General features: G+C 37.9%; 1 protein-coding gene across 1 annotated transcript; it reads right to left on the bottom strand.

The window, feature by feature from the left end:
* PRORP1 (proteinaceous RNase P 1) lies at nt 1–10,351 on the bottom strand. Its single transcript, XM_089162994.1, has 6 exons — nt 8,878–10,351; nt 4,482–4,571; nt 4,143–4,324; nt 2,823–2,943; nt 479–547; nt 1–392 (listed from the first exon to the last, which is right to left on the bottom strand). The coding sequence occupies exons 1-6, from the start codon at nt 10,066–10,068 to the stop codon at nt 279–281; spliced, it is 1,767 nt and encodes a 588-aa protein (XP_089019120.1). The 5' UTR covers nt 10,069–10,351; the 3' UTR covers nt 1–278.
* Between the last annotated feature and the right edge of the window lie 7,828 nt (nt 10,352–18,179).

The following is an 18,179-nucleotide window of genomic DNA, read 5'->3' as shown; positions in this document are numbered from 1 at the left end:
GATTCATCACATGACTTGCAACATGAAAGCTTCGCAATCCTGTACGTTATTTGAAATTCATTGTTGAATACAACATCCACCAATTATGCTTGAATCTCCTGTCCTTTCTACTTTATCTTTTGTTGAGGTCATTTCTTCGTTGTTGATACACCATTGAAGAAGATCAGATTCGAACCCCAACAACCACCACCCAGCTTCTGTTCCTCACATTCAAAAAATTACACAATCTTTTGTTTTGAAACAGCAATCTAACAATTTTCTTCACCCACCAAGGCATGCTATTGCGATGAGAGAGTGTTGGTTTGTGCTCTGGTGGCACACACCCACTTTCTTGGCGTTTCAATGTCATCATCAGTGACGATTGGTACATGCCAGCTACCTCTCTCTGATTCCTGCAGTTTCATTCTAGTCAGAAAGTGAAAGATGGAGCACAACTCAAGTCACTGGGGAAAAAGATGATAGTGGGAGAATCAGTCACCTGTATAACAATTGAATATGGTGGTGGCATATGAAGTGTGGTTCCACGTCTGGACATTGTAAGTCGAACCTGCAAAGATCAACAGAAATCATACATTGCTAATTGGTAGCACAGCAGTGAGAGAAATCATACATGGCAATGGGTCTTGACAGCCTTGTATATTCAATTTTGAATCATCATGATAACTACTTGCGCAACAGTGATAGAATTAAGAGCAATCTTATGCTCTCACATCGCACTTGCTGAAGCCTACGTGCATGTTGACTAGTAATATTCCAATCCATTGTTCTCACAGAAGAATCCTCATAAAAATATGATTAAACTCAACAGGCATCTCAAGCATGGATATGACTTATTAAGACGAATAACAAATAATACAGAATGGTAATAATAGGAGCAAATAAGTTGCATCAATTTACTTTAACAAAAAATCCTTTATTTGAAAGTAGAAAATTGCTAAAATAAATGACTTAACAGTGATTACGGAAATTCCAACAGGAGACGCACCATTTAATCTTGCATAAGTACTCACCATATATTCTCAAAATTCAATTATCTTGACTTACTGAATGTGATGAAGAAATTGTTGAAGCAATGACAAGGTAAAATGAAGAAGACAGACACTGGGTTTCACTGGTATTGCCAACTTATGAGATTTTATCCCAATTTCATAGTACATGAATAGATACAATTCTTTTTGTTTCTTATGTAGTTACTTGATACACTTATTAAGCTAGCATGTGATGGATCCAGGGCCTGTGGCCAATGCCATATAGAGATTTACAGCCAAAGAGCTAGGTCTACTGGCCCCTTGCAAACACTACAATTTATTTAATGGGAGAGAAAAAGCTGCTACCAGGCTGTGTTGCCTGCACCCAGACACAGGAAGGGAAAAATGACCACCTCTCTCCAGGTAAGAAAGGAAAAAGACCATTGGCTTCTTTCCGTACTTAATATTTTTCTGTTGTTCGGCTTGCTAATCTGTTCCTGTCAGTTTCTCATCATTCACCCACTAACTTTGTTTACCATCCTTACCACCTACGCACCCCCACAGTGTCTCTAGGGCAAACCCAGTCCCAAAGGGTTCCGCACAAGCAGAGTCCAATGGGTAATTTTTCCTATGCAGCCTTACCCCCAACAATTTCTCCCTACAGATTCTCTAGAATATCTTAATTTCACCTTCATCAGGTTCATCACTTTTCAATTCTGTTTAGTCTAAGTTTGTGTTTTGGATTATCACAATTCTTTTTCTGCATGTCTATTAGTGTTGATTTGTTTCAGTCTAGCATCTGCATCAAAGGGGTGCGGGAGCAAGAGGGGATTTTTTGCTCTTTTCGTTTTTTCTTTCTTCTTCTTTTTGACCCCTCTGAGGTGACACAATATCAGTTTGACAGGCACCCATCCTCCCACCCTCACAGTGGGTACTGACACAAGCCTGCCATGGTACACAGGCAGGCCATAGACACTATAACTCATAGGCACTTTCTCCCATTTTAACCAGCGAACTTCTGCCTCTGTATTCAATTTGCCTTACATTGATACTAACTATGTTTTTATTGGTTTTCAGCACTCACGAAGGAACAGTTGTCACCATATCAGTCTGCCACATCTGTTGGTCTTCATTGGTCATCACCCAGTCACCCAAATTGACATTCTGCCATCCAGATTCCAGATGCACTCATTGTCACAATCCAGGCTCTAGGTCTCAGATGCAACCAGGCACAATAATCAAATCTCTGATCAGATCCGAGATAATAGGAAGCAAGTTTGGGACAACAATCCCAACTCTTTGGAGAAACAAAACTCATCCTTTACTCAAGTCATCTCTAAAACAACCAATAGAGTATATAAACTCAAAACAGATTACAGGTCTTAACCTAACTCAAACATTCAATATTCTCCCACTTTATCGACTTTTATATTGGGCAAATGAGGTGCCCAGGATCCAGAAAAGCTTAACTGCTTCACCCCTCAGAAGCACTCAATTCTCACCACCTTGCAAGTCCTCCCACTCTATATTAGCCTCCTGAACTCAGCTACATTATATATATATTCCAATGAACTTAAATTCTCTATAAATTGAAATACTCTAGGAGAACAGTAAATGTAACTATCAACATTTTCACGATGTTCCAAAAGTGCCCCACTGATATTTGCAAAATATATTCATTTACATTGAGAACTAACACAGTTTATATGCTGTGTATGTTGTCACATCATAGAAACCAGACTTTCAGATACATTTACATTTAAGATATTAAAACACTGATTCCATGATAGAAAATATGTTCTAAACTGAACTGCTGTAAGATGCCTGTACCATAAAGATAAGCAATAAACAAACCTGGTGCTTTTCTTTCCATCTTGGGAAGAAGTTAGTCCCTAGCAGTTGGAATAAATGATCCCTCATCTCATCATTTGTAACCAGCAGACAGTTACAACTCACAGCAGCATACAACCAGTACCTGGATTAACATCAAACTTGTAAATTTTTTATCTTTTATTTTTCATCAGCAATTGCTCGTTAAATGGAAAAGGGCAAGTCCTATAGCAAAACAATAAGATTTCATTTACACATTAAAATTCATTTAAGATTTCCATTCCTAGACATAGTTCACAGCAGCAGCTTATCTTATTTTCTGCAATGCTCCCATAAAACTACCCATATTAACATTAAAATTGTTCACATGACAGGGGTTATAAGCAACAACCATTGTCAGACATTAGAATATAGATTTAAAAATTATTGATAATCAGGACATGAACACCAGGAAGATTTGAAAAGTAAACTCCACGATTAGATGGCATTAAAAAGCAAATGCTTTGAAAGCAATCGGAAAATTTTAGGTGATAGTGATTCAAACATTTGGAGAACCACTCCGCCGAGGCAGAAAGATTGAGGTTGAGACCCATCAGACCCAACCTAAAATTTGATGAATCAACCAAATTCTCTCCAGGAACCCTCATCTCCATGTGTCTTTTATTGAGTTATTTTGTATCCTCAATTCCTTTCCTTTTGCAGCAGGTACACTAGTATAAATTTCTAAGGTTGTTTACTTAGTGATTGACTGCATTTTTATGTTAGATATAGGATTTTGACTAGGCTAGTAATTATTTTCTTGGATTCTTAATAAATTCTGCACTCAAAGTAGGGTTTACAACACATTGATCCCTATCCCCATATTTCCCTATTAATTCCTTGCTCTGTTATGCTGTTAGTTAGGGCTAAATTGGTCTTACTTTGCTATTATTTGTCTAAACTTGCATGTTTAGCAGATTAGTTGCTCCATTTCCCCATTTAGTTGTTAAACCTCCACTAATAATTGCCTAACTTAAAGACTAGTGACCAGCCCTTGTAGATCCCCTAGTTTCTAGGGAACCCCCTGCATCAATATTACCATAATTATTACTCAACAAAGCAAAACTTAAAAGTAATAGTTTGGTTAGATAGGATGCAGAATATAGCTCAACAATGTAGCAGCATCAGTAAACAGAACATGGGAAGTTCATATGGAACAAAACAGAGGTATTAGATACACAGCACTCTGAGATTCACTTAAATAACTGTGGAGCATAGGTAGCACAATGATTACTGAGTATGACCACAATAGAGGGAAAGTATAACAGTAGATAAAGAATTCTTTCACAGAACAAGACATCTTACCAATCATCATTTGAACCAGCAGGTGTCGCGTAAAGTGCACCAGCCTTTTTCCAGGCTTGTATCAGCTTCTTATTTCTCGGGTTCTCAGCAGGACCACCATGGACACGACGATGATGCAAAACAATAAGTGGTATCCTCTTTGATGGACTCCTTTCACGCATTTCATTTACAACAGAATTCAGCTGCCATAGAAATGAACACCTTCAGCATCTCATCTATCAGGATGAGGTAGCAAATATGAATCTTATCAGCAAGGGTGCCTGCATGTGGCAGAAGGGAAGCAAGGAAAGCAAATTTAGCAAACAAACAGGTTTCTATTGTAGTATCTGTGCAACTCACTTGTAAAAAGCTAAAATCGTGCTGATTGACAAGGCCCACATTGGCTCCATCTATGATGGCATCATATGGATCACGTCGGCGAAGCCACTCCTGTATTAAGTTGATTTTTCTACGTGAGTCAAGATTTGAATGACAGTCTGTAAATGTACTGTTTAATACTTGACTGAGGCATAGACCATGACCAAGCAATAGCCATCAACTATACGAGTGAAAAACATTTTGAGAATTAATTTTGCAAGTTGACTACATTTGCTTAAATTTTATGGAAGTAACTGATGATTGATGAATGACAAGAGAAGGGCTCATTCCACAAATAGGCAAAGAATATCATCCAGGTAACAATAGATTCAATCATTTACAAAGGACAACCAGAAGATTCAACTTGGAGATGAAGTACCAGATTGAATGAAGTACCAAATTAATTGTTCAGATTTAAGAACCAATTTTTTATCTCTTACCAGCAGATACTTCACAGTTCAATGCTTAATAACGTTTGGAGCACAGGTCAAAAGTGCAGCAGAATCTTGGAAAACTCATGAGTCTTGACCATCTCAAGATGAGATGACAGATGAGACATAAAAAATGCATAGTTTCAGAAAACTTCAATGGAATTTCAAATATTTCTAGAATCTTCACATCCTCCGTTGGTAGATACATATACTACTGTATTGCTGGAGTTGAGAGTTGAGAGTTGAGAGTTGAGAACCAGAAGAATAGTGCAGTAAGGTGTCTGTGATTTATGTATTATTCATTGTACTTGGATTCAGTGTCTATGCAACATGCATTACAAACGCTTTATGGTATCTTAGGTCTGCAGTCGAAACTTTAACCATTCTTAAGTAATTTTGTGTCTTTATGCATGTATTGCATGATTATGTCGACAAACAAGGAGTAGAATAGGCACTTTCAGGGTTCAATGCTAACTACAAAGTAAGAAAATGAAAAACCAGAACACCAAATCAGTCTTTTAGTTTAACACATTGAATATAAAATAGGCTTATTGATCCTAAAACAAGCTCCCCTAAAAAATTTTGAAGCCAACTATGGCCACTTGCACACCAAAACATCACTTCAAAACAGGGAGGGGAAAAGAAAAACCCACCAACTCACCGAGGTCTGATGAAACTCGACGTGGTCAAAACAACTGTTTAAAGTGAGCTTTCGCACCTTGGTTGGAGTTGGTCAACGGAGAGGATGTCAAGCATACTCTCACTCTCTATAGAATTTCAATATTGTAGTAGTCAAACAGGATCACACACGACGGTCCAAAGAAACCAAAAACAGAGGGAAGGTTGCTAATTCCAGAGTTAGTTCACACAAACTCTATAATTTCGCAAAAAATGCCAGTTGCACCATCTTAGAAAGATAACTTCTTCCCCATGTGACTCTTTCATCAAGAAGTTCACTTTTCCCTCGTGCCAGCCCAGTGTGAGAAGAAGATGAAGAAAGGGGGAAAAAAAGAGAAGAAGAAGAAGAAGAAGGGGCATGTTAAGCCCTCATTAGATTGAATGAGAAGTAGAAAAACGAATCCAAAAATAGCACATCAATCAGCTTGAGAATCCTGTCCAAAAAAAGAAACAATGTGCTCGTTTCCAATTTGATGACCATATTTTGTCAGTCCAAAGAGTTGAAGAAGGTGGGTAACCAATGGGAACATTAGTTACCAATAACATAAATAAATTAGAAGCAAAAGAACTAGTTGAATAACCATTACAGCTCAAGCAACCATCTACACAGGTTTACCATCTTCAGGAAAGGCAAGCGAAGAAAAAATCAAATGCAAAAGTAGGCAATTTTTTTCCTATAGAGTTATAACTGTTACAATGCATTTAGATGCTCATGCACAGAAACTCTTTGATGCTTCAGTAATATGGTTCATTCCAAAAAATAAATCATGCTGAAGTTCACCTTAACAAGCATACAGACTTCAAATTTACAAAAAATTTCAAGTGAGCAAACAGAGAAGAAATGATGGTGGTCTTCTATGTTTTCTATGGTCATATTTAGGTGACATCTCATGCTTCTCTTGGCAATGAGAATCAGATAATTTACACGGGTCATGAATTTACCCAACTGGCCCTGCAGCTATTGTGGAGGTCAACTCTTTTGTGGTAACCAAGAACCACAACACTTAAAACACAAAAAATATGTCCTGGTGCCTACAATTAAGTTGTGCATTCAGAGTTGGGCCTCCATACTGAACAAAAAAAAAGAAAAGCCTAGACAAATACAAGGTATATGTGTTATCACCTATCAAACATGACCAAGTGACCATATACCTTTATCTTCAAGGGAACAAACAAGCACCTCACCTGAAAACCATATAACTATTCAACAATCAAGGTTTCAGATTTCAAGACCTAGTCACAATGGTGAAAGAATATGCATTTCCACGAAACCTTCTTCGCTTCACTACAGGATAGAGAAATACATAAAGAACAATCCAAGACAGAATAAAATTCAATAAAAAAATACTGAAAATAAAAACTTTTTTCTGCCCCTACTCATCCCTGAAATAAGGAATTAAGAAAATTCTCTGGCTTGTTCAAACTAGTCTTTACAACTGAGATTATGTCATTTCATATTGGAACCTGCCACAAAAACTTGACATAAAAGAAATCCATAAAGCATCGGTATATCAAACTTAAAGTAAGAATGGAAGCATACAGGTATGAAATGCTTCAAGTATTAGACTAGGATGCCTCAAATGACAATAGAAAGTCACCATCCTGCAAACTTGTCAGTGAATTCATTTCCACCTAAAACAATTTCTAGAATTATGTCAAAAATGGAATCTATGCTCCCCCATGCTAGACCAAATTCAGAAAAAGCTTCAACTCTAGAAGGGTAGACTTCTCTCCAATCCTCTTGCCTCTACTGTTGTGGTGTCTTCTACTTGCCCAAAGCAACAATCCGTGCCATGGAATCCTCTTCTATGCCTTCCTTTGGAAAGGTCAAGAATCTTCTAGATTCCTCCTCTATCTGTCAACCTAAATCTGGGCATGGTCGTGGATTCCGGGGATTCGAGACTATAGCTATGCCAGTCTTCTCAAGCTCCTCATCTAGAAAATCTCCACCAAGCATGACGCCATTTGGGTCAACTGGGTATGCTCCCATTTGCTGCTTGAGAACTCCTTTTGGACTATCTCTCTCCCCTATAATCCTTCCTGGGTTTGGAGGAAGCTCCTCCTTCTCAAACCCCTTGCCGTCCCTGCCATCACCACCCAAATTGCGATGGAGCCTCCACCTTCTTCTGTCATGAACCCTGGCATCCCCTAGGTATCCTCTATAAACTCCTAGTTTGCGTCAACTCTATGCCACTCGTATCCCCAAACTCTCCCTCCTCTCAGAGTTTATCTAAGATAACTCTTTGGACCCCCCCCTTGATCCCTCCCTTCTGAGTCCCAGTCAAGTCTAGTCCAATCTCCCCCCCCCCCCCCAAAACCTGTCTACCTAAGACCGTACCATTTGGCTCCCTTCCCCCTCTAGATCCCTTTCCACCTCCTCCACCAGGAACCTCATCTGCCATCCCTCCCTACTTGGTATCCCTCGGTTTGGTACAAAGGCCAAATCCCCCATGATGCCCTAACTACCTAGAGGAGAGCCGTTAGCCTTTGCCTCCCCACCCAGACATGTCTTAAACACCAGCACCTTAATGTCAACCCAAACTGCATTCTACGTTGCAATGGCCTTGAAGATGTAGATCATCTCTTCTTCTCTTGTCCCTTCTCCTGCTCACTATGGGAGAAAGCCATTGTCACAGTTTGGCCCCGCTCCAGACACTCCTTTAGCTTCCCTAGAGACTACTACTAGGTCAGGTTCTTGAGACACTTCTCAAGCAAATCTATTTGTACTGAGGTAGAAAATTGGTGTTCAACACATTGGTTTCTCATTTATGGTGGGAGCAGAATTCAAAAGATGGACTTCCAACTTGAGATCTTTTGAATTTTTTTGGAAAGCCATTTGCTTCGATGTTTATGCTAGATTACAATCTCTCCCTCATCCCCCAGTTTTGGATACCCCCAGGAAAATTGTTGTTTCCTGGGGTATTGGCTCTTCCTTTGTGCCGGCTAGTAAATTGTAACCCCCCACCCCACTTTCTGTCTCTCCCCTATTTTCTTTTCCCTTTTACATTCTCTCTCCCCTTCAGCGTTTTGGTTAATGATATCTTCATTCATCCAAAAAATAATAATAATAAATAAATAAATACATAAAAAGTACAACGATCATTCTATCTCAAGCTGAAGAAATGCAATCTGCCATACAAGTACAAGAAACAGAAATAACTAAAATGATTTTCGATCCACAAACATGAAGAACAGTGGAAAAAGCGAATTGCTTCCAATTTAACATACAAGGTATGATAGCAGTAAAGGAGAAAGTAACATAGTTGTACCTGAAACCCATTGAAATCAGCCTTAACCTCCCTCTTGCAAGCTAAGCTGGATAATGAGGAGGCAAAATTCTCTGTCTCCAACGGGTCAATATCTATACAAACTAACCTCTCCCCGCAAGTACGACAAACACCAGTCTCATCCATCTCAGCTCTCTCAACTTTCCATGTCCCCTTCCCCAACCACCCCTGCCCATGCCACCCTCCTCCACCCTTCGCAATTCCTTCTTTCACCTTGTTCGCATCCCAATTCTCCTTCCCAACGTCCGCTGCCGCATCAGAATTAAACCACCTCTCAACAGTTTCAGCCGTCGATTCTGACACTTGCCTAACTGTGGATCTCAATCTGTGCAACATTTCATAAACCCTATCCCCTCTGGCAACATCTACACTAAGCCCTAATAACGCGGCAAGCTCTGGCTCTTCTGGTGATACCCCAGATGACGCCATGTGAGCGTCAACTTCATAAGCCTTATCGGCCTCCCCCTTCTTACAGAAACCAAATAATGCTGGCCCGTATGACCTCAACCTCGGTGGGATATCACAACTCATCATCCTTCTCACCATATCAAAAGCCAAATCTGGGTCTTCCATAGCCACAGCCAATCTAGCTACACTAGTAAACGTAGCCTCATTTGGAGCAATTTTATCGATACCCATTTGCTGAAAAATCTCCAAACCCCTCTTTAAACCCAAATTTAAGCTGTTTTCATTCTCTACGCCACTATGTGATTCAACCTTAGATTGAGAAGAAGAGCAAAGGTAGAGCAGAACGTTGTAATGGTGTTCCCTAAGTGGGATAGCTTTACTCCGAGCATCATCATAGAGCCGAAGGGCTTCGGCGAGGTCACCACGCTTCGAACACATATCGAGTTCGTGTCGCAATTTGCCTTCCGCGGAATCTCGATAGGCTTTCCTCCTTGATTTGTTGGAAATTGCAACATTGGTTGTCTTTGAGGATTCATGAGCAGGGGTTATTGCAGAGAGCGCTGTTGAGCAGTGCCGGATCGATTTGTTCATGTAGGAGGTCGTGCTGTCTCTGTTGAGGAGTTTGTGAGATGGACAGTTGAGAAGATGACAATGAACTTGACTTCTGTAACCAACTAATAGTGACGGAATCTTGGTGATGAAGGTGAAAAGAGAGTGGTTCCTAGTCAGGGAAGGCGTGACGGCCATTGAGCTTCGGAAGAGCATTGCAGCTTGTTCTCCTCTGAATGGAAAAACAATGTTCAGATTTACTGATTCGAGCCCATTCTTATCGAATTTGAAATTGAAATTTATAGCTGCAACTTCCTTGTTCAAGTTCCTTCTCTTCGAGAGGACTTCATGTTCTTATCCCCTATCGCCGCCAGTGAACCATTACAGCTTCCGCTTCCAGAACCTGGTTCTTTTGCTAAAGTGAAAATTCATTAATGGGAAATAAAATCTACATCAGATCTCTTGGGCAACAAGAGAAAGAAAAGCCCACCTAGGCCCAAATGAGCGGAAATGGTAGATTCCGATATTGGAAGCGGACGGGTTACAACTTACAAGTTAAGATTTAACAGGCGTGGGGTCAAGTACGAATATTTCAGATTTCAATGGTGCATTAAAAGTCCAACCTCAAACGGAGAGAGTCCTGGGTTCACACCTAACTGGCGGCACCTATAATAGTAATATTCCTCTACCCTATGTATAAACTCTTTGGCTTCCAAAAAAAAATAGATTTCAAAAAATTGAATTTGAAGATGGTCCCTTGGCTCTGTGGGCCCTATGTAGCTCAGCCTAATGCCTATACATAAATTTGGTCCTAAGACATATGTGGCCCAATTGAGTATTTACATCAAACCAGCTATAAAAAATGAGAAAAGAAAAATAGAAAGGAAGGAAAACGTTGATAGTATCATGGTTTGAAAAAAGCTTGATCAGATCAAATACATTCATGACAAATATACTTGAGAAAAGGGTTAAGACAAGCAGAAACAAACCAGAGGGAGAGTACCCATTAAGAATAGATTTACAAGAATGGTGCATATTGCTCATCATATACCCTATAAATTAAAAATTACAAATTTTGTTCAACATCATCGCTTTTGAATAAATTCCTACGAAATTTTATGGGATTAAGTATAAGATAAGAACTTGCCGTTCTTCTTTCTTTGTACGAGTCGTTACAAGTTTGAGACCAAGTGAGAAGCCACAAGCAAAAAGATCCTGATTCATTTTAATTGGAACTGTAATTGGTTTCAGCTTCAACATGAGAAGAGGAGAGATTATGAGACACTCTTTGTGACTATGGGACGGGTCTTTAACTGCTTGACTAACACATCATTGGCGAATGGAACAACCGAGAAGGCTAAGGCAATGGAAGAGAGGGTTAGGGTTTAAGATTGTTGTTTTCTATGTTTCATCCAAAATTTAGCCCTCTTTGTAAATTTACTTTCATTAAAGGGATTAAGATTGCAAATTAGAAAGAATCTTACTAACTATATTCATTTCAACCATCGGATCCTTGTAATTATAGGTGTCGCAACCTTGCGCTTGTGTAGAGGATACAAAAATCTGCGTCACCCTCATTACTCATGAATGGTCAATTCCTTGGACAGTACACCATTTTTATTTATTTTGCGGGTTGAGGGGGGGAGGGGGAAGTTTGGTAAAAATATGAGGTCTTAGTTTATTTAAACTTAAAATCACAATAAAATTTACATCCTTAAACATCAACTAAAATTGACCAAAGCAAAAAAGAAAGGGAAGAAAAACAAAAAAAGAGTGCTGATTTGTTATTCATACAGTGCTAATGAGTTTTCTATGTTATTCCCTTCTCTAAGAATGCAACCAAAGAGTATAGAGACTACAAATTATCCCGAATAATTCAAATTATATGGTTGATATTCCATAATACCTATTGGCATAAAACAAAATTCCATCAAAACTTGTAAAATTTTCACCCATTTTAGAAAATGCGAAACGAAACTTATGGAGACCCAAAAAAATCCTCAGTTTCGATCAAAACTGTTGAAATTTCGTCGAAACCTCGAAACCTGTCGAAACTTTGTTCAACCCAGTTGGACCAGCTGGTTCATGAGGAAAAAAAAAATCTCAAATTTCGTGGGAAACTTGGGACTTTTTCCTATAATTTTGTAGTTTTCCCAAATTTTCAATTTTTTTTGTTTTATTTCATGTTTCCCCAAATACCCCGCAAATACCCCTTCCATCAGGACTTTCCTATCCAAAATGCGTATTCCATCAGGTTGGTTAATTTAAGCATATTGATGATCATACTCATAAAGTTACAGTTGTCAATTAATTTGACAACCATAGGCATAAAATGTCATTGGATGTCTATGTTCGTTAGTTGGAGGAGAGTATGTTACAAGCATAGTACTACTCAGCTCACAAGATGAATCTATTCTTATCACTCCTCTTAACACTAAGTTGTATTTTCCTTTTATTGTCAACTATTTTGAAGTTAGAAATTATATATTAAATGTTATGTGCTTAAGTAGTTAAGTTTATAATGTACTTTTTGGACAAATATACATTGATGTTATGTACATTGAATGACATATCTACATTGATTTTTTTAGCAAAATACAACAAATGTATTATTTATACTCTAATTAGCTTAAATACAGGATCCCACCCCAAAATACTCTCTAAAACCTGTCGAAACTTGTACGGAAAAGTCCTCAGTTTCCTCGGAAAATTTCTTAAATTTTCACATAAGTTTCCCATTTTCACCTGGTCGAAACTTGAGTTTCTCTCGAATTTTTTACCATGCCTATTGGAAACGAGCTTTTGTCTTTAAGAGGTGAATGAGGAACTTGTTATCTCCATAAATAATTACTTGATTAAACTTTTTAGAAGCTTTGGTCTATCTAGTAGCTAACGTCTCCCTACCTCGCAGTCTTCGACCTGATCCTAGCTGCCTTAACAGAGCGAGCTGTCAGCTCCGACTAACGAGTACTCTAACTTTTCTTTTCTTTTTTTGGGTAATTTTCATCTGGACCCCTGAGGTTTGGTCTATATCATTTTTAGTCCAATTTAAGTTTTCTTTTGCATATGGCTCCTCTGTGGTTTTAAAAAATGATTAAATAATGACAATCTTAACAAAATCCACTAATTTAATAAATTTATAACAAAAATACCCTTGTGTCTTTTGAATTTTAATTTAAAAATACTAAAATAAAATCAAAAGTCTTTTTTCCCTTGCAAAAATGGTAGGGTTTAGAAAACAAAACGGAATACAAACAGTTCATTCTGCAAGTTACCTTTGTCTCTGGTTGGGCACATTTGACACTGCAGAAGACATAGCCATGGCCTATGATCGCGAGGCTTTCAGGCTAAGAGGAGAGAATGCTCACCACAATTTCCCCGAACATTTTCTAGAGAAAGACACCATAGAGAGAGCAGCAGTTGCAACAACTCCTGCTTCATCCCCTTCATCCCTCCTTACCCACCCAAAAATCGCCAACCTAGCCGGTTCAAGCCGTCGCAACGACAGCAGCTTCAACAACAACAATCTCCAGAAGGCATATATTTACAAGCACAGGTGATGGAGATCTTGCCAACACCTCAAGACGATCTGAATAAGAAGCCCTATTTTGAGGGCAATTCTCCTTCCGGATTGGAATCGAGTGAAGAACATAAAATACTGAAGCCACTGCACAGGAACCGACTTCTGCGACATGGGAAGGCGTTTTTGGGTCACCGGAATTTCCATGGAGGGAAATGATGGAGGAGGCATGGTTTGGTGCTATTCCATTTGGCTGAGGTTAGGCCTGTAAAAGGACCGGATTCGGCTTGGATACACCAGTATCCGAATCCGAATCCGGCAAAAATTTAAAGAAGGCATCTGAATCCGAATTCGAAATTTTATCGGATATCCAATAATAATCCAATCCAATAAAATATCCGATTATTAATTGATAATTGTCACTTTTTTACATTTTGTATTATAAATTTTTAATTTCCGATTACCGAATACCGCTATCCGAATCCGATTATTCTCTATTTTTAAAAAAAAATGTTAAATACTTTACTCTATCCGGATCAAAATTTATCCGGATATTATCCGATCCGATAAGCAATTATCTGAATTTGGTTGCTTAGCGGACGGATACGGATATTTTTCGGTAAGAAAATTTTCAGATACGGATACCCTTAAACGAATACGAATGCGAATTCGGAGGCGGATTTCGACTATCCATTTACAGGTATAGCTGAGGTCCAGGTAGCCCTGTTTGGGACCAAATTGATGGCTCGAATAATCTACTTGCATCCCAATCTCCCAACTTCCCATCCTCAAGATTTCGATTCCTCTCATATTTCAAATCAGCACACCACCTCTGCTTCTTCTTCTTCCTCCTCCTCCTATCCCATGAACATGTTCTTTTGGAAGGAAGGTGATTAAAATCTGCTACTTTTATCACTTCCGCCCCAATCCACATCCACAACTGTTCGTATTCTTCTTCTTCTTCTTCTTCTTCTTTTTTTTTTTTCTTCAGTCGGCTGTTCTTGCGTAGAAAATAGTTTGATAAGGTTTTCATTTATTTATTTTAGTATATATTTAGTAGATTAAAACTAAAATAAATAAATAAAATTCAAAAAACATAAGGGTATTTTCGTTACAAAATTTATTAAACTAACAGTTTCTATTAAAATTGTCTTTATTTAATCATTTTTTAAAATCACAGGGGACCCATATGCAAAAGATAATTTAAATTGAACCAAAAGTGACATGGACCAAATCTCAGGGTCCAGATGAAAATTACTCTTTTTTTTTAATCTAATTATAAATGGTTTGGGTGATACACAATTCCAACAATTTAAAAGCTTAAATAGAAATGGTTTTTATTTAGGTGGACAGAAGCCAACGTACATGTGCAAACCATGAGGCTCACTCAGTCAGGCAGCATTCTACTGGTCCACTCTTGAGTTCCTGACATGGGAGCATGGCTGCTGTCGGTAGGCGGTAGTCCACCTTCTCGGTCGAACCGCCGCTATAATTAAATACATTCCCGGTCCTCGCGTGCTACGGAATCACGGATCCGCTGATGAACCGGCAAAGGACGCGATTTCAAGTTGCAGAACCGCGTCTTCCGTTTAGTGAAGCAGAGGCTTCTGCTGCCCCCTCGGGATCTTTCCATGTGAATTTATAGCAAAATTAATAATTGACGAAAGGGACGGAAGATTCCCTTCTCTTTTTAGATAATTTATAGCACATAGCTGTAAATGAAGGTGCCCGAGCTGCTAAGCACCTTTCCCCATTGTGCACCGCGTGAAAGATAAAACGTACATCGGATATTTCACGAACCGCCTTAAAAGTATAAATAGATAGAAAAGTAGGACCTACCGCATCAATCTAACGACACAGCCACTCCGGTCCCACTCTTCTGAATTGATTTTATCATGTTTGATGCGTTTGACTTGAGGATGTTCGGTGATAAATGATCGGCACATTAATTTCAATTTTTATGCGACTGAGATGTAACAGAATTCACTCCACGTGGTGTACATCCAATACGGACCGTTTAACCGCCTGACTCAACCCTTCCATTGACAAAATGTGTAATATAATTTATGTAAAAACGTCGCCGGATGATCTTATCATGTTTGATGCGTTTGACTTGAGGATGTTTGGTGATAAATGATCGGCACATTAATTTCAATTTTTCACCTTTTTACACTAAAACGTGAATTTGTAGATTTACTCCACGTGGTGTCCATTCAATAGATTTCAAAAAAGACCATTTGCACATTCACGAAAATCATGTGATCAATTCTTCTTTTTCTGTTAATCCTGATTTCATTCCACGAACCAAACACTTAATTTCTAAATCTATGGATTCATAGATTTGAAGTCTATATCCATTTGGAATCTCTAGATCTTTGAAATCTTGAAATCTAGTAACCAAACACCATTACAATTAAGCTTAGAAAAAATAAGGAAGAAAAACATGAATTTGTAAATTTATAGGTATAGGGTGAAATCTATAGATTTCATGTTGCTACTATAAAAACACTAGACATTTGTGTATTCACCAAAATCACGTTGACTACAAATTTTGTAAGGATGAATTCACAAATTTTATTCCACAATCAAACAGTTAACTTTATGAATTATGACTCCATAGATTTGAAATCTATAGATTTGAAATTTCTAGATATTTGAAATCTCTAGACTCATGTAATCAAACATGCCCTAAAGTTATTAGATATCATCCATGAGTAAAAATTATAATGCACCTAATTGAATGCTTATTTTATTTTTCCGATAAAAACCCCAAAAAAAAATAACAAAAACAAACCGGTCATCTTTCACCTTGAAAGATTTCCTCTAAACTAGGAGTCAGGAGAAATATCTTAACCGAATTGCGAAGAACTTCCATAGTTGTTAGACCTCTTCAACATCCAATCATAAGTGACACATGGTTAAGTCTGATGCAACAATTAATACCGGTAAAGTCTCTAATAGCAAAATTTAACATGGCCACCTTTCGTTGTACTATGGCACATGGCTTAAGCAGGTCTATTGACTGAGCTGAATTTGATTCCACAAGTACAGGCTGAATACCTTTTTTGAAAGCATGTCTTATATCATGGTAGTTAGCTTACATTTTGGCTTCTAGTGCACTTTCGCTTTTGGACTCTACCAACAAAATCCCACATACATCTTCCCTCAGGGTTTCTAAAACCCCTCCTTCTTGGTTATATTTACCTTGGCGACTAGAGACATCAACGTTGCATTTAAACCATCTTTCTTTTAGCCACTTGCACCTTGTTGTCCCTCTTCTTGAAATTGAAATAATTATAATATTTTTTTGAAATCTCAAGTTACCTCTATTTGAAAAAAAAAAAAATAAAAAAGTTACAATTTTTTTTTTTTTCATAAGAATTTTGATTTTAGATCAACCATATAAATTGAAAATTTCCCTTGCTATGTGGAAGGAAGATTCATACTCATTGTATTGATCCCATTGGTTGACATTGTCGGTCTTTCCATCTTCATTGCATTAAATTTTTACTCTTTTTTAATTGGGCAAAATTGTATTCAAACTTTCTCTTTACTTAAATAATGCATTTTTCTAGGTAAAACGCGTTGTTTAGATGGAAGATACCTTTCTACCACCGACAAGGCGTTCACTAATTTTCTCGGCAACTCCAGTTACTGGCCGAGACGTTTGGAAGGATGCAATTACTTCAAACCAAACGTCGCCGTAAAGGGGATTTTTCTTTTTGGTCAATCTGTAGAACTGATTTGGCAGGAGAAAGGTCGCTTTCTTTTATGATAATTAACGGATTAGGTTTGAATTTTCTCTAAGTTGGATAGTAAATGTCAAAATGACCAATGAGGACTTTTTCAACTTGTTCCCTCTTTTCAGGCTAACTTTTGGCTCCAGAATTCAAACTATATTGTCATATTGGTTGAAGCAGTGTGTCCTCTAATTCACTCATTGCCCATCAGTCTTCCATCTTACTTAAATTTTGTAAGGTTAGGGTCATCTGCATTACTAAAAATCTTGAAAGTTTTGTTTCAATCTCTATAATTGACACCAAGAAAGTCAAGTGACACCTAAATTTTGTCATTTGTGAGTTTCACTTTAGATAAATTTTATCATTTATAGGTCCCATCCTCAGGGTCTAAATCTATTACTAAGAACCAAAAACTCATAATAATTGAATCCCAACGAAAAAACAGTAAGACCAAATTTCAAATTATTAGACATATTACCAAATTCAAATTTTATATATGTATTTTTTTTTGGTACAAAGAGACTTATTAAGTCGGGAATGGATATTAATATGCCTTAACAAAGTCGAATCCAAGACCTTTTCACTAAGAGATGTTGGTTTCACTACTAGAAAAGCTCGTTGGCAAATTGTCCAAATTCTATATCTTTTTTAATACCAAACTTTGCGGTACGGATAAGTATGGACCAGTATGAACTGATAGTTTGAATCGGTTCATTAAAAGGCTCTCCTAACTCCTAACGAATGTCAAATGAGTAAATTTGATTTAAGTTGTTTAAGCGGTGAAGTTGACCTTCGTAGGGTAGGATGCAATGACTAAAATGGTATTTTCATGTTAATGTGGCTGTAGATCCAAGAAGCTCCTCCTAATTTCATTGATTTTAAAACGATTTGTATTACCGGTAATACGCTTGTTACGGTTTATTGTTTAATTACTAATCCACCTATTCATTCTTAATCTTTCTCTCTGGATCCCTACTTAGATCACGGCCTGCTTGTGGTTGTCCGGTTGTTTCCCTCACTCTCCTCAATTAACGCAATCATATTTATTAATCAGTTAATTAATAAAA

This window comes from Hakea prostrata, chromosome 7 (assembly GCF_041222555.1).
Source record: "Hakea prostrata isolate BN-2017 chromosome 7, UWA_Hpros_2, whole genome shotgun sequence".
Lineage (NCBI taxonomy): Eukaryota > Viridiplantae > Streptophyta > Magnoliopsida > Proteales > Proteaceae > Hakea > Hakea prostrata.
The sequence above is the reverse complement of the archived record's forward strand: the minus strand, read 5'-3'. Positions and strand labels throughout refer to the sequence as shown.

Coding starts and splice junctions, on each gene's coding strand:
- PRORP1 (XM_089162994.1), bottom strand. CDS start 10,068: ATGCTCTTCCGAAGCTCAATGGCCGTCACGCCTTCCCTGACTAGGAAC. Junction 2,944..4,142: donor GCTGGTTCAAATGATGATTG/GTAAGATGTCTT, acceptor ATGTTAATCCAG/GTACTGGTTGTATGCTGCTG. Junction 548..2,822: donor GATGGAAAGAAAAGCACCAG/GTTTGTTTATTG, acceptor TGATCTTTGCAG/GTTCGACTTACAATGTCCAG.